At 37.2% G+C, this 24,572-nt stretch overlaps 1 protein-coding gene across 1 annotated transcript; it reads left to right on the top strand.

Annotated features, from left to right (window-relative positions):
* Positions 1–147: 147 nt before the first annotated feature.
* ifc (delta4-sphingolipid-FADS-like protein ifc) lies at positions 148–24,406 on the top strand. The gene is made up of 7 exons (XM_076132649.1): positions 148–449; positions 13,398–13,574; positions 17,698–17,837; positions 18,248–18,461; positions 20,195–20,260; positions 21,082–21,227; positions 21,935–24,406. Exons 1-7 carry the CDS (start codon positions 368–370, stop codon positions 22,073–22,075), a joined length of 966 nt encoding a protein of 321 aa, XP_075988764.1. The 5' UTR covers positions 148–367; the 3' UTR covers positions 22,076–24,406.
* Positions 24,407–24,572: the final 166 nt, after the last annotated feature.

A 24,572-nucleotide genomic window follows, 5' to 3' on the forward strand; every position in this document is an offset into this window, starting at 1 on the left:
TATTGTTTTAAATTACATTTCTAGCAGCTGTCTCTGTTCAACGTTACCGCTCTTTTAAAACATGTCAGCAAATGTCATAGTGATATTGACAGTTGACAAGACTTTCATTCGTGTCAACTTGAAAATTTGGTTCATTGAGTTCATTCAATTTTTCGAGTTCATTCAATTAAACTCAATCAACTGCTTCGCTCGTCGGTCGCTCGCTATGATTGATAGCGATAGCACTGTACACATTTAATTTTTTTTGAACAAATAAATATTATTCGGTGAAATCGTGCCATCTTGAACAGTTTGCGTTAGTAAACCGTGGTCGTAGTAATACAAGGTTAATGTTGTAAATATAACAGTTTTATACGTGCTTCTAATCATGGGAGCTCATGTGTCCAGAACTGATTTTGAGTGGGTTTACACGGAAGAACCTCATGCAAGCCGCCGGAAAATAATCCTAGGTATGTAATTACGTCATGTATGCATATAAATCGTATTGAATATACAATGCATGTACTGTTATCGAAAGTGCCGAAATATTTTTGGCTGTCACTAAATTAGTGCCTTTGACCATTAGAAAAAAGATCTCGTGACTAGTAGGCTTGGCTCTTGTCTACGGGACGATGTTTTTTTTTAATTCAATAGAAATTTTAAGATAAAAGTAGTAACTGGCATGAAACAATAGGCTTTGTAAAAAAGAATTATTTTTTAAAAGTCCGGGTCTATAGCATTATCAGATATGTTTTCAAATTCGATGAATTTCTTTCTATGATGAAATAGTATTTTCTTATTCGGATTTTCCCTCCCACTACATAAATAATGCATAAGATGACTAATAAACTATTTGTGTACAAATAGTTTTATTAGATTCCACAATATTAACACAATTTTTCCTTTTAACTTTTGAAACCTTGACCTTTACAATAATATCAAAACCCAAATATTTTTACTACTTTATATACCTACTAATTCTAACATTATGTTATTAAAAATATATAATGAATGGTCCTAAAGAAGTTAAACTAGAAAATTCTTAGTTGTTTATTATTACCGCATATTCTGACTGCTAGGTAGATACCTACTTACAAAAAGTTTAAAATGTGTTTTTTAAACTTTAATGACCAGTAAAAGTCAAATAAGCAATATTGGTTCAATGTCCTATGTTAATTGAACTAGCTTACACTTGGTAATTATATCACATTTCACATTATGTAGATGTGAATGTTGTATATCTCACTTTGATTGATATTTCTCTATTATTAGACTCACTTGAGTCTTTCTATTAGAGAATAAGTTCACAGCATTCTGATTTTGAGCACAACTCATCTTTAATAATTATGTATTACTAATATTAAGTATTACTTTACTAATATTATGTATTATAACATCTATACCTGTACTCAGTCACTTCAATAAAGATTTACTTACTTACTATTAGTTACTTACTTAAACCATGTTTGTTGCTTTAAATAATTTTGGATTTAACTGAGGTACAGTCTATACTTTAATAGGTCATGATTGAAATATTCATACAACAGTTTCAGCTCAAAATACACTGGAAAATTCAATTATTCATGGGATATAGTACAGAATTTCAGTATTATCTCAGATTTCTTATTGGCAATCTTATACCCATAGTAGTGACATAACTACAGTCCTAGGCCATATTTTATTTCAGTAGGTATCATAAGATCATATTGGTGTTGTCCTATAAAATAGTCAGGGGCATAGTATTAGTAACCGGCTGTCCTGTATACAAGATGTATGGATGTGAATGAAGCAAAAAAAAAGTTTGCAGGGATCCTAGCAAGTGGTGTTATTTGGTCTATGCCTAATTCCCAGGGAAAAAGCATGTTTTTTATTTATGTATCCATTTTCTGATTAGTGGTATTCAGCTGGGTTCCACTTACCAACAATATTTTCATTTCTTAGGAGTGCATTTTAATATCAATAATAACTGTTGCTATTCCCCAAGCTTTGATTAGGTTAAGAATTTAACATAGGCCGCATTGTAGCCATAAGATTTTATTACTCTGACACTTAAATGTCATTGAGTCTGATAGAAAGAAAAAATATGACATCGGTACTTGAGTGATCTATGTCTGTGTAATGAGGTTTTTTATAATACTATGGTTCTTCATTCTTATTGTATAGTTAGTGGTCAACCTAGTGCCAAAAATTGTTCAAGCCGCCCGAAGGCCTTTGACGTGGCTTAACAACTGCTATCTTAATTGACAACAACTGGGACCGACTTTTTACGTGCCCTCCGAAGCACGGAGACGCCCATTTCAAATAGAATTCGGCACTAGGTTGACCACATACGATAAGACGATTATATTATTCAATCCGGTGTCATAATTTTTTCCTTCTAAATGACGAACCTTTTACCACAAATTTTATTATCACCTGTTTATGCATCATAAAAATGCTTTAAAATGACGTGTTTTCATTACATATATTTATGCTGTATATTATTTATCTATACTAATATTATAAAGCTGAAGGGTTGTATGTTTGAACGCGCTAATCACAGGGACTACTGGTCCAATTTGAAAAATTCTTTCAGTGTTAGATAGCCCATTTATCGAGGAAGGCTATAGTCTATATATCAGCACGCTACGACCAATAGAAGCAGAGTACCAGTAAAAAATGTTACAAAAACGGGGAAAATTTTGACCCATTCTCTCTTATGTGACGCAAGCGAAGTTGCGCGAGTCAGCTAGTATTACATATATCCTATAAGTATATAATGTATGTAGTCGAAATCGCGTGTTTCCCCGGCGCGGTTGTTTATACAAGATAATGCTTGAAATAGATATATGTACTGTAATGGGTGCGGTTACACTGTTAGTGGGTATATAACTGGTGACTGGTGGGTTTTTAATGACTATGTTCTTTAACCGACTTTAAAAAAGGAGGAGGTTCTCAATTTGATTCTATTTTATTAATGTTGGTTACCTAATTTTTGAATTGGGTAAACCGTTTTTGCTTATTCTTCTTAATAATCAGACTCCTTAGTTTAGGGTTTCGTATACGTTATATGGTACAACCGTGACTGTATTTAGATTCCGCTGTGAGTCTGTCTGGTTCTATTATGTCGTAAACCGTAATAAGACATTTGGTATTTCCACGAAATTTGGTATTTTAACGTCAGACCGACGACCTTAGGTGCACAGAGACCTTCGACCTCAACTTCCTAAGTCCGGGCAATCTCTGAAAAAAAAGACTTTTCTGCCCGGCACAGGATTCGAACCCAAGACCTTTGCGTAGTCGCATACACTACCGAATGCGCCACAGGGACAGTCACACTTATAAAAGTCGTTAAACTACGAGAGAATACAAGTGTAATAGTTAGTTGAACGTGTCAATTAGCCCGCTGTAACTGACGCTGCTCAAAGTGCGAACATTATGTTTTAATTAGCTGAGCGCTAATGAGCTGTAATTGTCTTTTATAAACTCGTTACAAATACCTTTTTAGTGTTCCAAAGATATTTTAGTGAGACGCTGTAGAGTGACTGTATTAAAATAAAAATCAGCGTAACCTTTCTTCCACGTATGTTGGAGTCGGCTACCAGTCTCGCCGGATACAGCTGAATATCAGTGTTTTACATGGAGCGACTGCCTATAGGACCTCCACATTCTAGTTACCAGGGTTATAACACTATGCCGCCAATATATACATACAATGACCTAATTAGACCTGCTTTCTGGTCAAATAGCGTTTAAAGTTGTTTAACACATTTCTTGAGGGTTTGCAAAGTCCCCAACACGCACTTGGCCTGCGTGGTGAAATTAAGGTTAGAACTTTATCCTAAGAAAGAACCTTCGTTTGAGAGGACAGTTTTGCTCAGCAGTGGGACAGACCCGGGTTAAAACGAGTGCCCGTAGCCAGTTGCGCTCACCGGTCGGTAAACGATCTGTGGGTTAAGCAAACCTTGGCGCGGTCATTCCACAGATGGGTGACCGTATAATGATATTTGAACTGGGCGTCTCCGTGCTTCGGAGGGCACGTAAAAAGTCGGTCCCGGTTGTTGTCAATTAAGATAACAGTCGTTAAGTCACGTCAAAGGCCTTCGGGCGGCTTGAACAACTTTGTAACTAGGTTGACCACTAACCATACGATAAGTAGAAGACGGGTTAAAACAACGAAAGAAACCGGTATTATTTCTTGAATAAATTATTCACATTCACACTATCATGTAACAAGTCATAACGATTTTCTTCTGAACTTGAGATAAGGTGGAAATCTCGAGTGCTTTTAAACAATACAGTTATCGATAAATCGACAAGCTATCGATTGATTTCAAACAATGATTCATTTGTACGACCGGAAACTGTTCATTCAGATTCATAATATACGCCAAGATAAAAAAAAATACATAATAGGTATCATGTCTGTTATAAGTGTATTATATCAGGCCTTTTTTGAAGACAACTCCCAAACTAAGAATTGTTCTCGTCTTGCGGGGACTTTTACAAACGTACAAACAACGGACACAAAGTACAACCAGACCCGAAAAAAATATTTGTGGATCGCACAATTCCAAATAATTGTTCCGTTTGGAAATCGAATCTACGACCTCCCGATGTGACAGTAGCTTGACGAATGTCGGCGCCGCGACTCCTGTATGAACCTCAATGGATTTGTTTGTTTTTCATATGGTTAGTGGTCATCCTAGTGTCAAAGTTGTTCAACTTGCTCGAGAGGCCTTTGACATGTCTTAACGACTGTTACCTCAGTAGACAACAGACTCGACCGACATTTTACGTGCCTTACGAAGCACAACTAACCATACGACAAACAAACAATGGAATCGTATGGCGGTTGTCGTTTGAAGATTAGAATTGTTGAGTAAGTATCGGAGATGTATGTTTCCTTTTTACAATGGGTCTTAGCCTGTCTAATACCTATCAAATTTTACTCAAAATATGTATACCTATCATCACTTTGTGCACACGGAGAAGCTGCTTATATTTGACTAGTTTTTGCTCGCGACTTCGTCTACGTGAAGAGGTTTCCCGTAGTAAAAAGTATCCTATGACTGAATCAAAGTAAATTTCAATCAGTCGAAAATCTAAGAAGATTTATACAAACTTTTATCCCCTATTTGATCCCCTTGGGGGTAGAATTGATCAAAATTCTTTCTTAGCGGATGCCTACGCCACAACGTCTACCTGCATGCCAAATTAGCCCGATCCGTCCAATGTTTGGGCTGTGCATTGATAGATCACTATGTCAGTCAGTCACCTTTGAGTTATATCATTATATTAAGACTAGCTGACCCGCGCAACTTCGCTTGCGTCTCATAAGAGATAATGGGTCAAAATTTTCCCCGTTTTTGCCACATTTTTCACTGCTACTCTGCTCCGTTTCGTCGCAGCGTGATGATATATAACCTTCCTCGATAAATGGGCTATCTAACACTAAAATAATTTTTCAAATCGGAACAGTCGTTCCTGAGATTAGCGCTTTCAAACAAACTAACAAACTCTTCAGCTTTATAATATTAGTATAGATGTTAGTTTCTTCCGCGGCTTTGTCCGCGTGGAAAAATTTCCAGGAGTCAAATTATCCTGCATGTTTAAGAACTATCTGTGTATCAAATTCATTCCATCATAATCGGTTCAGTATTTTTGGTGCAAACAAACGAATAATAAACATGCATCAATCTTCATAAGCTTTCGAAATAACAATCTTAGGCATACATCTATTCAGATAAATATTTTAATCCGAAAAACGATGAGCTTATTTTTTGTTATTGTAGTCACATTGTCGGACATGGAGTAACTATGGAGACAAGAAATTTTTTGTGCATTAAATGATAATAGGGGGTGAAGTTTGGAGGAGCTCGTGGCTTAATTTACAACAGCCGCACGGAGCGATCTCTGAGGTTAAGCCACGCTTGCCGAGGTTGTTTTGTGGATGGGTGACCATCTTATACATATCGAGTTCCTCCGTGTTTCGGAAGGCACGTTAAATTGCGGGTCCCGGCTGTCATTTTCGAAGATCTTTGAAAGCCGTTAACAGTAGTCAGAAGCTTGAATGTCTGACAACCAGTCTTACCGAAGGGTATCGTGTTATAACCCAGGTAATTGTGTTGTGGAGGTCAGATAGGCAATTGCTCCATGTAAAACACTAGTATTCGGCTGCATCCTTTGAGACTGGAAGCCGACTCCAACATAGTTTGGAGCAAAGGTTAAGCTAATATATAGGGGGTGAAGTTTTGTGGTAATCTGGTAGAAGAGGGTGTAGCAAAAAGTTGTATTAGGGTCTCCAGGGGGTGTGGGTTGGTTGTCATATTGATATACTAGCCTACCAGCCACTATTGCCGGGACTCTGTCCGTATAGACAAGACTTATATGGCTTATTACCTGCATAGTTTGTGTTCCTGTAGGGTTTCCGGGATAGACAATAACCGTAGTCCTTTCTTTAGTTTCAAACGAAATAAATAAATATTATTGACAATTTACAGTTTATTGTCAAAGTTGTAAAGTATGCAGGGCTTATACTATGGTTCCGAAATAACTGATAAACATACTTATAAACTTCTAAATACATCATTATATAGATAATTAACAGGCTCAGAACAGATACTCGTGCTCATCACACAAATATTTATCCCGGGTGAGATTCGAACCCGCCACACGCGGCGCTACCTGAAACATGTAGTTCAGTGTTATAGACATGATGAAGAGACAGGCGGGCTGAGTTGCGAGTATGTATAATATAGCAGGGATCACGTGAATCATATCGGTTAAAAAACCCATTTACAGATATATAACTAAAACGTGTAACTCACCACACGTGCAACGATATCTATGAACCAATGATTTACTGAGATAATCTCATAATAAAGATAATTCTATATCTCTGGTCTGAATCATTTTTATCGTGTTTCCAAGTAAAATTGTGGAATGATAGCTTTTGCCTGCGATTTCGTTCGTGTTTAATCATTTTTTCGGGGTAAAAAGTATCCTATATGTTAGTCCAGGTTTTAAACTATCAGTGTACCAAATTTCATTAATAACCGTCCAGTAGTTTTCTCATGAAAGAGTTACAAACATATGTATGTAATCCATACTCACAAACTTTCGCATTTATAATATCTGTAGGACATTATTTCTAAGGTGCCGTACTCAAAAAAAGGCCTATGTTTGACCCTAGGTCTTCCTGGAGATAGATTTTCTTGTTAAATTTGATAAAATCCTTTCAGTAGTTTTCTTGAAAGAATAACAAATGGCCATCCATTCTCACACAAACATACTCATTTACAGTAGCGTGATTCTGTACAGTCGAGTATCAAAAGTATGACATTTAGAATGTGAGGCGACCATAGCCAGTTGCGCTCACCGGTCGGTAAACGATCTGTGGCTTAAGCAAACCTTGGCGCGGTCTTTCCATAGATGGGTGACCGCATAGTGGTATTTGAACAGGGCGTCTCCGTGCTTCAGAGGGCACGTAAAAAGTCGGTCCCGGTTGATGTCAATTAAAAATGTCAGTCGTTAAGCCATGTCAAAGGCCTTTCGGGTGGCTTGAACAACTTTGACATTAGTTTGACCACTAACCATACGACAAGAAGAAGATTTAGAATGTACTGCCAAAATAGTTCCTACGACGTTCATCAGAGGCGCTGACCAGATTTTCATACAAAATTTCTCGATGACAGGCCGGTCGTCGGAAGTCGATAGTAGTAGAAAATCGAGCTATAGAACTAACTGCTTAAACTTCGGCTGAGTGAAAAGATTTTTTCAGGATAAAAAAGTATCCTATTATGTTAATCCATGTTATAAACTATCTGTGTGTCAAATCCCTCTTTATCCACTTGTTAGAAAATAGGTTTATGTTCCATTTAATTATTTAATATTATGTTAGTATTGTATAACATGAGTCAAACGAATTTCTGATAAAATACCTTGTTGAAACTATAATTATTATGATTATTGTGTACGTGCCAACACGTTGATAAGATTAATAAGATTTATATTACTGCATTCATTATGTTTTCTACTTTTACTTGGTAGATAAGCGGAAATATTATTATGTACTTACAATACTTTAGGCAAACTGTCAAGGGTTCATAAGTTCGGACAAAGACGACAAATCAATAATTTTCCAAAGTTATGTATGTATTGCTTGAACTATGGCTTGAACAACTGACACTAGGTTGACCACTAACCATACGATAAAAAGAATATGAGGTTTATTAGATTATTGCTCCAGCTCTTAGTAAAGTTTAGTTTTATAGCACTAGCTATAATTTTCAGAAGCATTTCGTGCGTCATAATATTTCTAATCATCGTCGTTTCCAGAATGCTGGCAGCATCGTCACAATCGATGGCAATCTATACAATAATAGATTTATTATTTCCTGTATTGGTGTGTTAAAAAATTCCTATGTTTATCACAAAATCTAAGGTAAAGTATTATTATCTATTTAAGTAGGATGCCCGATAGGCAGAAGATTTCCACGATAAGCATTTTGTCATGTTATCTTTTTTATCATTTGACAAACAACTTGGTTTGATACGAGTTTTTTTACCCATTCATTCATCTTCAGTATGTTATAACCTAGGTAACTGGGTTGTGGAGGTCCGATAGGCAGTTGCTCCATGTAAAATACTGGTATTCAGCTGCATCCGGTGAGACTGGAAGTCGATACCAACATAGTTTGGAAGAAAGGCTAAGCTGATATATTCAGCTTCAGATTAGTGGTTAAGTAACAACAGCCGCTCGGCTATATGTCTGAGGTTAAGCTACGCTTGCCGAGGTTGTTTCGTAGATGGGTGACTATATTATACATGCCCAATTCCTCCGTTTTTCGAAAGACACGTTAAAATTGGAGGCTGTCATTTTTAAAGATCTTTGACTGTCGTTACCAGTATCTAGTCAGAAGCTTGAAAGTCTGATATCCAGTCTTACCAAAGGGTATCGTGTTATAACCTAGAGTCCAAGGTAACTGTTTTGTATTTCGGTTGACAACTAACTGGTAATCACTGTACATCGCTGTTTTCCTTAAATGATAGTGGTTAATACTTTAAGTACATCTAAGTAGCAATGTACTGCATAGTGACTATTAAATATACGTAGGTACACTAGTTGTCAACTGAAATACACAATACGCCTAAGTAAAGGCATGCAATAATCCAGAACAATGGCCAGCGCTATTTTAAACAAAAGAATCGATTTCTCAGCAATTATCCACTAAGCGTGTTAAATTATGATAAAAGTATTTAATATATTTATGCATAGATAATATCTTAATTAAGGTTTAAATATAAATTATGCACACGTATTTTCATACTGAAATTTTCCAAGACTGCCTCTGTAGTCTGGGAGGTAGTGTAAACGACTCCTGAACGCAGCCAGTTGCTCGATTCTCGACTACTATCGACTACCGACAACCTATTCTAGTCTCTAGCTAGTCATCGAGAAATTTTGTATGATATTCTGATCAGCGCCTCTAATGGGTGTCGTAAGAACTATTTTGGCAGTATATTTTAACTTCCAAACATTCGATACTTGACAGTACCGACTGTACAGAATCGCGGTACAGCTTGCTCTTGACAAATTCGAATTCGACTGAATCATATCCGAGGTAATGTCAAATCGAACTCTTAAATCCCAAACTAGCGCATGATTGAACGCTGGTTGAAAGTGAAGCTTACCTATAGGATTGTTTAATTAGAAATATTTTCATTTTAAAACCAGTGTGTGATCACACGCTAATTTGTAATTTAAAAATACAATTTGACGTAAGCTCGAACCTGATTTAATCGAATTCAAATTCACTTCTGAAGACACCCTTCGGTAGTTCGATTCTCTACAACTATCGACTACCGACAACCGGCTAGTCATCGATAAATTTTGTATGAAAATCTGATCAGCGCCTCTAATGGGCGTCGTAGGAATTCATTTGGCAGTACATTTCAAATGTAAAATTTTCGGTACTCGATGGTACCGACTGTACAGAATCACGCTGCAGGACTCAGGCAATTTGCTACTATACTCAGGCCGTTACAAACGTGCGGACAACTTCGTAATTAAAAGAATCATAGGAATATGACAATGTGTAAGTGCGAGCGAGAGACTCCGATAAAGTGACATGACTTAGTTCGCACGTTCGAAATGGCCCGAGTATAGTAATAACCCATTACTGTCCCACTGCTGGGCAAGGGTCTCTTGCCAGTAGGGTTGCAATCCGTCCGGGTTTCCCCGGATTTGTCCTAGTTCAGTGGGCATCCGGGGAGCGTCCGAGCTAAAATCCGGGGTTTTCACGCGTCTTGTCCGGTTTTCCAAATTTTAGAGATGGCAACCCCTACTTGCCAAAATGAGGGAGGGGTTAGGCCTTGAGTCCACCACGCTGACCAAGTGCGGACTTTGCACTTGTTTGCATGTATTTCAAACACCTCTGCCTACATCTTCGATCATAACATGCGTATTACGCAATGATAAGCAACAGTTTTCATTGAGTATCGCCGTATCAAATTATTTAGTAATGAGTGATCGTTAAAACAGCACTAAACGTTATCTTATCAGTATTATGTACACCTGCTCGTGGAATGTATTTATGATCATTTGTGTATGTAATATTTGAGGTTTTGGCGAACGTGTGTGTCACGGCTCAACTGAGACGATGATCCATACTAATATTATAAATGCGTAAGTAACTCTGTCTGTCTGTCTGTCTGTTACTCAATCACGCCTAAACTACTGAACCAATTTGCATGAAATTTGGTATGGAGATATTTTGATACCCGAGAAAGGACATAGGGTACTTTTTACCCCGGGAAAATGACGCATTCCCTTGGGAAAATGGCGGACGAAAGCTAGTAAGATATAAAAATGCTAAAATAAATTTAACTCATTAATGTTCCACTGCTGGGCAAGGGTCTCCTCTCAAATGAGGGTGCGGTAAAGACTTGAGCCCACGGCCAAATGAGCCGCCGTGCCTCGGAGAGCACGTAAAGCCGTCTGTCCTGCGCTTGACCTCTCTCTGGTCGCGTCGGTTTAGCCGTCCCAACAGACTATGAGAGTAAAAGATTTGAGAGTGTACCTGTGTATTGTGCACTTCGTATAAACAAAGTCCCGCACAGTTAGCTGGTGTACCTGTGTCCTGCACAATTGGCTGGTTTCAATGAAATTGGCCGCCGTAGCCGAAATCGACCAGGACAACATTATCATTATTTGTCTGGGGACTTTTATTTCATTGTGAGCACACTCAAATGCCGGTTACACCCCGTTTGCGAACTCTTTCATATTAATCACCCTATTCTACCTCTATACCTACATGCAATAAATACACGCATAGGCATAAACAAAAGATTAAGAAGTGACTAACAAAAGAACGCAATTCGAGAGATATTTATTTTGATGCTAATGATTAAATAATTTATGATTGTTGTATTATAGTCCTATCAATAAACGTGAGGATTATCACGTAATATTTTACATATAGCACGCGTCGAATTACTTTATGTATCCATATATTAGGTCGGGGAAAAAGTCTTTTCGCATTTTAGTATGTATAAACTTGTAATAAAATCTCTTTGGCTTCAGGAATCACAAATGAGTACACGGTTCATTAGGTTTCTTTCAGTGAGCTCGTGAGGTACCCAAATATCGAGCTGTTTTGTGTAGAGAAAAGATTCAAGAAGTTCATACATACTATAATGCGAAAATACTTTTTCCCCGACCTAATATTAATATTTGTGACAAAAACTTTGGACCCCTTTTTACAAAAAATGTGCGGACGTAAAAGTATGAAATTTCGCACACTTAAGCTTTCTGTCCATTATCCCGTAGCATACCATGACCGTGCTAGGAACGTATCCGGCACGGAAAGCAATCCGATACGCTCTATTTTGCCCACTGAAGCGGGCCGACAGCGTTCTGAACCCGTTTACGACCCGTATGTAACCCGTATTTACTCAGTATGATGTCCGTATGTAACACGGCAGGCATCCTTTCAATACACTCGTAAGCATCGGTTCATTCTCGTACAAATATCAGTATTGCGTAGACGCGTGAAAGTGGTGAAACACTGCTACAACGCATTTAAAACGGGTTTGCAACGGTCATACTCCCCGCTCAGTCACCGTTTAGCCGCCTGCGCGCAGTGGTCTGGCATCGTCGCGTGCTATGCACGTAGCGTGTCCGCACCGGCAAAATATTCCCTCCGACGAATAGTTGGCGGCCCGTGCATGGCACGCTACGGTGTCGGCCGGTGAAGGAACGGTCTAGTGGGCATAGTCTCATACTTCTCAATACAAAGAATAGTTTTTTGTCTGAAACGGTCCTAGTACGGTCATGGTATGCTACGGGATAGTGGGCAGACACCTTTACAGTTTATGTGTATGAATGCAGAACGTTAATAAGAGAGAATGGGTCATAATTATCCCCGTTTTTGTAACATTTTTTACTGGTACTCTGCTCCTATTGGTCGTAGCGAGATGTTAGAGAGATCCTCTAGCCTTCCTCGATAAATAGTCTGTCCAACAGTAAAACAATTTTCCAAGTCGCACCACTAGTCCCAGAGATTAGCGCCTTCAAACAAACTCTTCAGCTTTATAATATTAGTATAGTTTAGTTATTTATTGCAGCCATTTTCAATGAAATAGTACGACATGCCCTTTGCTCTTGTGTTAGTTGTTCCGTGTAGCAAACAATCTATACTAATATTATAAAGTTGAAGAGTTTGTTTGTTTGTTTGTTTGTTTGTATGTTTGTTTGTTTGTTTGAACGCGCTAATCTCAGGAACTACTGGTCCGATTTGAAAAATTCTTTCAGTGTTAGATAGACCATTTATCGAGGAATGCTATAGGCTATATAATATCACAGTACGACCAATAGGAGCGGAGTAGCAATAAAAAATGTTACATAAACGGGGAAAATTTGATCCATTCTATTATGTGACGCAAGCGAAGTTGCGCGGGTCAGCTAGTAGATAGATATATGGGTACATTACAGTGCGGCGCTCAATCAATTACAATCATTTAGCTATACATTGAGTCTATTATGATTCATTTTCAACTGTGTACGAATGTTCTTGTTATTGCATAATGTTTTTAAGGGTCATTACCCTCCAATATTTTACTTTTTAAAGAACAGAATGAAATCAAAAAAAGTTTTACAAGAGTATGCCGTTTCGTCTCATATCTAATTTTATTAATTATACTTTTACAATTTACCTTGATCTAGTTTATATTCGCCAAACTTATTAGTTTAAAGGCGAGAATGCGCTCTTACTGACTAACATGATTTTGATACATTTTTTGATTTTTAACTTACTTTAAATTTACCCTGGATCATTTGCTTGGAAGGCGAATGTTTACTCCACTCGGCTATCACTACAATTATTTTTGCAAATAATTTGTTATTAAAAATTAATATATTTCCCTTTTGTCCTCAGAAAAATATCCCCAAATAAAAAAGCTGTTCGGCTACGATCCTCTCTTCAAATGGGTGGTGACTGCTATGGTGCTGGTTCAGTTCATATCGCTACCGTTTATACAGCACCTGAGCTGGCCCTGGCTGCTGGTCGTCGCGTACTGCTTCGGCGGGGTCATCAACCATTCGCTTATGTTGGGTAAGTTTTAAAAGGGTAAATTTGCCTGTGGAATGGGTCATTGATTCTGTGAAATGGGTATTTTTTTCTGTAAGGGGTATTTTTTCTGTAAGAGGTGTTTTCTTTCTGTAAAGTGGGTAATTATTTCTGAGAGGTGGGTAAATTTTAGTTCTTATAGTTAACTATTGCTACCCCTAGCCTTTAAATTAACTCTATTGGTCTGACAAAATAGCTGGAATGAAAAGAAAATATCTATCATCAATACAATAAAGAACCTGATCTGGCCAAATATTGGCTATTTCACGTTCCAATGAAGAGTTGAATGGCTTTGAGTAATATTTTCTTAAAAAAAATGGTAACATATTCTGGTAATCAAGGGCAAAATTAGAGTATTTGTCGTCATACGCGCTAAGCAAGGTAAAGTTTTCTGTTGAAAAAGGTAAAATATTTGGATAAAAGGGAAATATTATCTTTTAAATTGTACAAAAAATATATTTAAGAAAATCCCCCTTTTTAAAAGGTTACGTAAGGCTAAGTATTATGCAGATAACCATACTTCAATAGTATCTGCAACCACTTACCTTATTTACAGATAGTTAGATAAACTATCTTTAAACGTATCCACTTGAAACAATAACTTGTCATCGTTTGTGTCAGTACTATTCACCTCAAGTATGGCAACTATAATGCATTAAGCTTTGATAACTGTACAAATAGTATTTACATATTAGGTCGGTGAAAAAGTTTTTTCGCATTATAGTAACTTGTAATAAAATCTCTTTGGCTTTAAAAATCCCAATGGTACCCAAATGTCGAGCTTTTTTGTGTAGAGAAAAGATTTTATTACGAGTTCATACATACTATAATGCGATAATACTTTTTCCCCGACCTAATACATACATACAATAGGCTGGCTCTTACATGGGAGTAACATTGTTAATGACGAAACGTGGGTGCGTTTCATGTACCTCAGTTTAAATCTTCGGTATAACAGCCGTAATTTATGTATGTAAATATTAGGTCAGAGAAAAAGTCTTTTCGCATTATGGTATGTACTAGCTGACCCGCGCAACTTCGTTTGCGTCACATAAGAGAGAATGGGTCAAAATTTTCTCTGGCTCTGCTCCTATTGGTCGAAGCGTGATGATATAAAATATGTTTTTTTCACGAAAAATATTCTCAAAATTATTTATATCTCTTAATATAACGAACTCGCGCTAAGGCATATCCGCCATTAAAACAGTTGCCATGACAACGAAATTTTGTTATTTCAATGTCATTATAATATTGACTATTCGCGATTTAGTTCGCCACTTGAATTTTCCCGGGAAATGCGTCATTTTCCCGGGATAAAAAGTAGCCTATGTCCTTTCTCGGGTATCAAAATATCTCCATACCAAATTTCATGCAAATTGGTTCAGTAGTTTAGGCGTGATTGAGTAGCAGACAGACAGACAGACAGACAGACAGACAGACAGACAGACAGACAGAGTTACTTTCGCATTTATAATATTAGTATGGATGAACTTGCAAAAAAATCTTTTCTCTACACAAAAAAAGCTCGATATTTGGGTACCTCATGAGCTCACTGAAAGAAATCTAATGAACCGTGTACTGTTATTTGTGATTCTTGAAGCCAAAGAGATTTTATTACAAGTTCTTACATACTATAATGCGAAAAGACATTTTCCCCGACCTAATATTAGTAGGCAAGGAGAGCGGGTGACGTCAATTAAGATAGCAGTCGTTAAGCCATGTCAAAGGCCTTCGGGCGGCCTGAACAACTTTGATACTAGGTTGACCACAAACTATACGAATGAATTGCATAAAGCCTGTAAATAAGATTGGTGTGTCACATAATGAGACGCGCTATTACGTAATTTTTCAATATCTCTGTTATGACTCCAAGCTATGTACAAGGACAAATACATAATGTGACGTATCTAAAAAATCGTGAATAGGAGGAGCTAGTGACTAAGCAACAACAGCCGCGCGGATCGATCTCTGAGGTTAAGCTACGCTTGCCTAGGTCGTTTTGTGGATGGGTGACCATATTATGCAGAACGAGTTTCTTTGTTTTTCGGGTAGCATTTTAAATTGTAGGCTGTCCTATATGTCCCATTTTCAAAGATCTTTGACAAATCGTCACCAGTAGTCAGAAGCTTGAAAGTCTGACAACCAGTCTTAATGAGGGTTATGGTGTTATTTCATAGGTGTTGTGTTGTGGAGGTCCGATAGGCAGTCGCTCTATGCAAAATACTAGTATTCAGCTGCATCTGATGAGACTGGAAGCCGTCTCCAACATAGTTGGAAGAAAGGCTAGACTGATTGTGTCACAAAATAAAATGAGACGCGCTATTACGTAATTCTTCAATACGTCTGTTATGACTCCGAGTTATATACAAGGACAAATACATAATGTGACGTCGCTATTAAAAATTGTGAATAGGAGGAGCTTGTGGCTAAGTAACAACGATAATCGATCTCTAAGGTTAAGCTACGCTTGCCGAGGTTGTTCCGTAGAGACACATCCAGAGAGACCATGTTATACATACCGAGTTCCTCAGTATTTCGGGCGGCACGTTAAGATAGTCCCATCTTCCCTTGGAAGAAAGGCTAGACTGATTGTGTCACATAATGGGACGCGCTATTTATATTACGTAATTCTTCAATACGTCTGTACTCCAAGCTATGTACAAGGACAAATACATAATGTGACGTATTGTTCAATTACTCACTGAACCTCTCCTTAATGTCTTACTAGTTGACTTTCGCGGTTTTCCTATTCTGTTACTCAGGGATTAAAACTATATCCATGGTAAACTCTCCTAAGCGAGCTAGCTATAGAATCTATACTAATATTATAAAGCTGAAGAGTTTGTTTGTTTGTTTGTTTGAACGCGCTAATCTCTAGCTCATTTATCGAGGAAGGCTATATATCATCACGCTACGATCAATAGGGGCAGAGTAACAGCAAAAAATGTAACAAAAACGGGGGAAATTATGCATTCTCTCTTATGTGACGCAAGCGAAGTTGCGCGGGTCAGCTAGTTTTAAATATGATTTCTCATTTATAAACTTTTGCTTGCGAATATAATACGTTCGCGTGAATAAACCAAGCCCAAAATTTATTTGACTGCCTCTGTGACAAAGTGTTTAAGGTCGCCACACCGCTACCATTGCGTCGGGAGGTCGGGTTCGGTTCCCGCACGGAACAATTATTGTGCGATCCACAAAGGTTGTTTCGGGTCTGGTTGTAATTTGTGTTCGTTGTTTGTATGTATGTAAATGTTCCCGCGACACAAGAGCAAAATTAGTGCCAGAAATGTCTTTAAAAAAATTAACAGGCTATTAAAAACCAAATACTTAAATCAGAAAATTGTGTTAAATTTTAATTGTTATTCACGTTAACTTTAAAAACTAATAAAATTATTCATATATTAATTGCCCAATATTCTCGTTTACGTTCCGGTCAATACTTCGACCTTGATAAGGTCAAATAATACAGTTTTCTTTAGTCATGAAGTTTATTTTACAATCAGTCGGTCACCTGTCGTCAAGGTTAAATCTAAGTTAGACATATTTACTATAAATAATACGGTATTTTATTAAGTTACCGGAGAATTTTAAAATTATACTGCCTCTGTTGCGCGTAGGTAGTGTTTTCGACTTTGGGCAGCGGGGCCAAGGCCTAACTCCTCCCTCATTCCGGGAGGAGATCCCGAGATGTTAGTGTATCCAACTGATTGAGGTTCGATTCCCGGGTTGCGCAATGTACGACTTAACGGTCTATTCTAATTTGTAACAGAATATTTTTTTGATAGTATTTCCAAGTTTGGTAACGTGCCCGGTATATGGCAGTATACTCGCCCTGTATCACATGGGATAATAATTGTTAATGGTGAACCGTGGGTGTGTTTCATAAAGCTTTGAGTATAACATGCGCGATGTTATCATATCATAAATAACGCCTTATTCGCAAAGGGTAAGCAGAGACCTAAGAACGCCACTTGGTACGATCCTCACTAACTTCCCTTGCTTCATTCACATACATACATCTTATCATACAGGACCGCCAGTTACGAGTAAATATATACATATATAATAAAACATAATAAATAATATTTAATTTCTTTTGTTTCAGCTATCCACGAAATTTCACATAACCTAGCGTTTGGACACAATCGGCCGTTAGCGAACAGATTATTTGGTTTCTTCGCGAACCTTCCAATAGGGATACCAATCTCGATCAGCTTCAAGAAATATCACTTGGAACACCACAGAGTAAGTTATTTTACTTTTTTATTAATTTATGCTACTGCCCCTGTAGTTTATAGTGCATGTTTTTGGCGGGCAAAAGTCTCGGGTTTGAATCCTGGAGCCGGCTCAATTCCTAAGTTTTCCTTGTAAAAAAAAGGCGCGAGAAAAGAAATATGCAATGCTGTTTCGTAACTATCTGGAAACTGCAATTTGAAATATCTTTAGCAGCATCTGGAAACAGCATTGCATATTTCTTTTCTCGCTCCTTTTCGCGAATATCTAGAAACAAAATGCCGTTATCTACAAAATTGTTCTTGTAGATAACGGCATTATAGTGAGAAGACGGCAGTGTGTGTAGCAAGTCTCTGTCGCATACCGATCTTAAAATGCATACTGAAAGATTTCAATCCCTAATTATTCATGTTTGTTTTCAGTACCAAGGTGACGAGGTAATCGACACGGACCTCCCAACGCTCATAGAAGCCAAGTTATTCTGTACAACGGGAGGGAAGCTACTCTGGTTGTTCCTTCAACCCCTCTTCTACTCCTTCAGGCCATTGGTCGTGAGGCCCAAACCTCCCACACCTATGGAACTAATTAATTTAATTATACAACTGTTTTTTGATGCTGTTGTTGTGAAACTTTTTGGTGAGTAGCTTTTTTCATTCTTCTGGTTTAATTTTTGCAGTATATTATTAATTGGTATTAAAATCTTACCTCCGTGGCGCAGTTGTTATGGTTACCATTGCGTCGGGTGATCGTGGGTTCGATTCCCACATCATTTGTGCGATCCACTCCTACACATAAACTGTAAGTGAGCCAAAGGAGATCATCCACGCTCCATACATTTTTGGGCCTTTTTTCAAAGTGCCGGCCAACAAAAAAAAGTGGCATGTATCGATAGAGCTAGCCATTTGAAACAATAGTTAGTATGGCACAAAACCGGTAGGATCGCTTTAAACCGAGTTATACAGGTTTGAAGATTCATAATATTCAAACATTTATTCATTTCTGAAAGTTCTGTTAAACATAAAATAATGATTGATTTTGCTAGAATTAAGTATCTGAAGCAAACGACCACTCTGAAGTTGATTTAAGGTCATAAGCACACGTATCAACTCGGATACGGGTCGTCACCGTATCAACTCGAGCTCATCAGTAGGTATTATTTGTATGTAATTCCCTACTGTAACACACTTATCGGAATCGTTATGTGATCGCCCCGGCTCACGACGATGGGAGTGGTGCGTATGCGCATTATGCATACACCAGCACCCAGGGTGAAGTGCGGGACTATGTGCAAATTCCGATAGAAGGGCGGGCATACCTTCTAAACCGCAACATGTGTCCTCATAACAAGGGCCCTCATCACAAATGGTGCCCGAAGCACAAAATATTGTCCCACATGCCGATGAGTCGGACATAACAACCCAACGGCAACACTCTAGATGACCTCTTACCTAGACGATGGTTTGTTAGTTGCACACAATCGAGGGTGCGGCCCCTTGGGTTCGCTAAGGGAGGATGCGCTGACCTTGCGCTCGTCGCCAGTGACCAGTCCAGTGACGACGCATTGAGGCGCTGGGGGAATCAAACTCGCACCTAAGGGGCCGCACCCTCGGTTGTGTGCAACTATCAAACCATCGTCTAGGTAAGAGGTCATCTAGAGCGTTGCCGTTGGGTTGTTATGTCCGACTCATCGGCATGTGGAACAATATTTTGTGCTTCGGGCACGATTTGTGATGAGGGCCCTTGTTATGAGGACACATGTTGCGGTTTAGAAGGTATGCCCACAATTCTATCGGAATTTGCACATAGCCCCGCACTCCACCCTGGGTGCTGGTGTATGCATAATGTGCATACGAACCACTCCCATGGTCGTGAGCCGGGGCGATCACATAACGATTCCGATAAGTGTGTTACAGTAGGGAATTACATACAAATAATACCTACTGATGATCTCGAGCTGATACGTTGACGACCCGTTTCCGAGTTGATACGTGGGCTTACGACCTTAAATCAACTTCAGAGTGGTCATTTGCTTTAGATAGTTAATTCTAGCAAAATAAATCATTATTTTATGTTTCACAGCACTTTCAGAAATGAATTAATGTTTAAATATTATGAATCTTCAAACCTGTATAACTCGGTTCAAAGCGATCCTACCGGTTTCGTGCCATACTAACTATTGCTTCAAATGGCTAGCTCTATTGATACATGCCACTTTTTTTTGTTGGCCGGCACTTTGAAAAAAGGCCCAAAATGGATGATCTCCTTTCATACTTCTGCGCCCGCGCATTTTTCGTAACACGGGGTCCAAAGTTTTTGCTTCAAGTATTAATATATAGATATTATTCAATGTTTTTCTTTATTTGTTTCAGGTTGGAAAGTCCTTGCATACCTTATTATAGGAGCGTTGCTAGCTATGGGTGTTCATCCAGTCGCAGGTTAGTACATACTTTCATTATTTAGGCAACAGTTTGCGAAGAATTTATTCATGTTTGTTGCACTTATAAGCAAGAATTACGGGATATAACTTGTCGTGTAGGCAGTTTATAACGCTAGTAAATACTAAGGATTAGTCCAACAGTTTATGTCTTCGTGCACGTGGTTTATGACTTGTATTAGATTTTTCGTACAAACTTTCATCCCCCATTTTATCGCCTTGGGGGTAGAATTTATCAAAATCCTACGTGTATGCCAAATTTTCGTCCGATCCGTCCTGTGGTTTGGGATGTGCTTTGAATAGATCACTATGTCAGTCAGTCAGTCACCTTTATCTGCTAAATAAAGTGACAGCAAGTGTATTAAAACAACTGTTAATATTCCACCTGATAATGTATCTGACAGATATTTGAAAGTGGTGTGTGAAACCATTGAGTTTGAAAATAAGGCATGGAGCCTTTTCATAGTGTATGCGATGCACAAAAATCTCGTGTTGCCGAATCGTGCCAAAAAGTTATTGTTGAATATTCTGACTAGAAATGATCAGTATTGTCGTAGGAGACCTGATTGTCTTGGAGAGCACGTAAAGCCTTCGCCAGCGCCTGACCTCTCACTGGTCGTGTCTATCGTCCCACCGGACTATGAGAGTGATGGAATAGAGAGTGTACCTGTGTATTGTGCACACACGTGCCACACACAGTTGACTGGTCTCAATAAAACCGGCAGCTAAATATAGGCTTGGACTACTTTTTTATTCAAAAAAACATCAGTAGGCGATATTTTAAGAAGCTAATTATTAAATAAACACTCCCATTTGTTTCAGGACACTTCGTAGCAGAACACTACATGTTCTGCAAAGGTTTCGAGACGTACTCGTACTATGGTCCGTTGAACTGGATCACGTTCAACGTGGGATATCACAATGAGCACCATGACTTCCCAGCCGTGCCTGGCAGGAGGTTACCTGAGGTAAGATCTTAAAGCGAAAATATTATAAAGAAATTAATGAAAATATACACTTGAATCTTAGTTTGCTTGACGTTTCGGCGCATGTTGACGTATAACAGTTGTGATTGCAGATATTGATGTATCGACATTTTTGGAATACAGTAGACGGCTTTAACTTTTATTTATACAAGCAAAATACAAGTGGTTTATTCCAGTTTTTGGGCACGTGAGGTGGCTAAAATAAATAAGTTTAAAAACCTCGGTCCTTCCAAAAACCTCGATGTCAAACTATCAGTACATTTCTTGCCTAAAATATCAGTTTTTTCGCAATATTCTTAAGTGGAATAAGAATTCAGAGTTTTAAAATGACTATGATAACGCGTTGCACTCTGCATTCTTATAAATTATATTACTAGGTGAGCCCGAGCAACTTCGCTTGTGTCACATAAGAGAGAATGGGTCAAAATGTTATCCGTTTTTGTAACATTTTTCACTGGTACTCTGCTGCTATTGGTAGTAGCGTGATGATATAGATATAACCTCCCTCGATAAATGGACTATCTAACACTGAAAGATTTTTTCAAATTGGACCTTTAGTTCCTGAAATTAGCGCGATCAAACAAACACACAAACAAACAAACTCTTCAGCTTCATAATAAATATTAATATAGATACTGTACTATACAATACTATATATTCAACTATAAAAATGTATTTCATGTTTCCAGGTAAAGCGCATAGCACCAGAGTTCTACGACAATCTACCACAACACAACAGTTGGTCTAAGGTCCTATACGATTTCGTAAAGGACCCTGAAATTGGACCCTACGCGAGGATCAAGCGCAAACACCACGGTCTGGAGAGCTAAGTCCAAAGTAGATAATCCTAGATCGCGCTTGTGATTAATGCCATCTGTCGAGTAGTACACGAACTAGTACCAACTAACGCCATCTACTGAAGTGTAGGTAATCTAGTTAGTGCCATCTACCGGGTGTAGATTACAACTTTAGGTATGGAAACGATATCTGTTGATATTTAATTTGTTTGGAAATAGTGACGTTTATCAGTTTGGCATTATTTTGATTTTGTTTTGCTGTTTTCTTAAGATTTTTCAATATCGCTGGTATTTGAGGTCTAACATAAATTTAAAAGATTGTGTTAAATCTTTCTTTATATAAATATATATAATTATTGTTTGTTCGATAAAAGTCTACGCTAAACTGTAATGCATTTTCGTGTTTTATATCTAAGTCAGTACAACTGCATTTAATAAAAATAATTACCTTTTTGTGTAAATGACAGATATTTTTTTGAAAATATATACTTATATGTCACAAGCGCCATCTATTAGAGAGAAATGTAAATGGAAATATTTAGTATTATAAGAAATTGTTGATCTTTTTTATCGAGTTATGGATTTGATTTAAGATTTGTATTTTTATTAAGCATAATCGGGTGAAATTATTATATTAGTATTTTATTTTTCGTATTTTTCGTCTCCATTTTTTTTTAATATAAGTAATTGTGTTTTTTACGAAAATTTGTATTTAATTGATAATTACGAAAATTATTTCAATCTGATATTTTTAAAGACTTTGTAGTGTATTTTATTACTGAATTATTTTTTCGATTAAATCTTTTTTCTTTTATTGTTGAGCATTTTTCTAATTCCAATTAATTTAAAAATATATTTATATATCATATTCATTTATGTAACTAAATTCATTTGAATACCCGAATTAGTTTTGGGGTGCCTCGACACCCCACTCAAATTAGCTTTTATAACTGTAGCTTGCTTTATTTCTGGTAAATTAAAGCGACTATACTTACAGGTATGGGGTATTTCTCGCACCCCAGTGATATGTACCTTTTATATACATAGATAATCGCATATTTAGAAATATGTGACAAACAGTTACTGATAGTATAAAAACCTTTGTTTTTTGTTGGGGTATTTTCTACACCCCATTTGATATTTATGATACCTTCATATTTGTTTCTATAGATTACTTCTTGCATTTTTAAGCGAAGACACGAGCTTGTAACTAGCTAGTATAGATTAGAAATCTGCCGGTTTCATAACCGCTGGATAAGTATCGGATAACAAGAGGAATAATGGCCGAACTTTATCTATTGGATACCGGAAACCGGCGCAAAAATTGAGATATTATTAATTATATCATTTGTACGTCATGTTATGTTAAAACATCAGAATTGTAAGACTTTTATATTTAAAAAATACACAATGTCCTTATTTTGATAAAAATTTGCGATACTCATCAAATTCTTACTTATCACATCGTTTTAAAGTAATTTCTATTGCATATGTATCACAAATAAAGTATTTTTTTTAGTAATAATAATTGTTTTCGCAGTCATTAATTGTTATTATTTATGATTTTGAAACTTGCTTCCCTTACTAATACACTGGTTAAGTCTGCTTTTTTCAAACCTACTTATATTATAATGGGGAAGGTTTGTGACTATGTTTGTTACTCTCTAATCCAAAAACTACATAACACTTAAACTTATGAAACTTTCAGTAATACATTTTAGAAATCAGACCAAGAAAAATACTACTTTTTTGGGTTAAAATTGGGTCAGCTACCGATGTATTCATTAAAGTTTAACCAAGAGTCAAGAGTCTCCTTCCCGTATGAGGAAGGCGTTAGGCCCTGAGTCTACCGCGCTGGCCATGAGGGTCTTGGAATAAACGAATACGTCAACGCTTTAAACAGTTTATTAGTAAGGGAACTATATACATACCAAATAGTTAGTCGATTCGTTCGTCATAATAATGTTACTCCTTACTATAAGATTATATTGCAATCGATTCTTTATTTAGTCGATTTATAGACAGATTGCCCATTAATTCAACTAATTTTATAGAAGTAAATGTTGTATGTTTTTTACATACAATAACGAACACTAAACGCACATAGAAACTACTTAATGGAATTGTTTAGCATCATATATTTTGTGTGTAAGACTTGCTTCACGTACTAAATCGAAGCTAGTTTTCTTGTATTTTGCGTTGTCTATGTGTCTAAAATCGACTAAATAAACTTACTTAATAATATCGATATAACTGAATGTTGACTAAATACAATGGCGAGCAAACCTAGTGACCTTATTATAAAGATCTATGTTTCTATATGTGTATTTATGTAACTCGTTGTAATAAAATATATTTCAATAATTTTGCTGTTTTACTTTACGGGTCCTTATGAAAACATCTGTGAAAATGAATGATGTAAAACTCTTAATAAAGTTGTTTTTAAAGTTTATAATTCGGTAATGAAGAATAATAAACAATAATACAAATTGTTGTATATTATTACCAATTAAAATTTATCAATAAATTT

The sequence above is a fragment of the Anticarsia gemmatalis genome, chromosome 28 (genome assembly GCF_050436995.1).
Source record: "Anticarsia gemmatalis isolate Benzon Research Colony breed Stoneville strain chromosome 28, ilAntGemm2 primary, whole genome shotgun sequence".
Taxonomy (NCBI): domain Eukaryota; kingdom Metazoa; phylum Arthropoda; class Insecta; order Lepidoptera; family Erebidae; genus Anticarsia; species Anticarsia gemmatalis.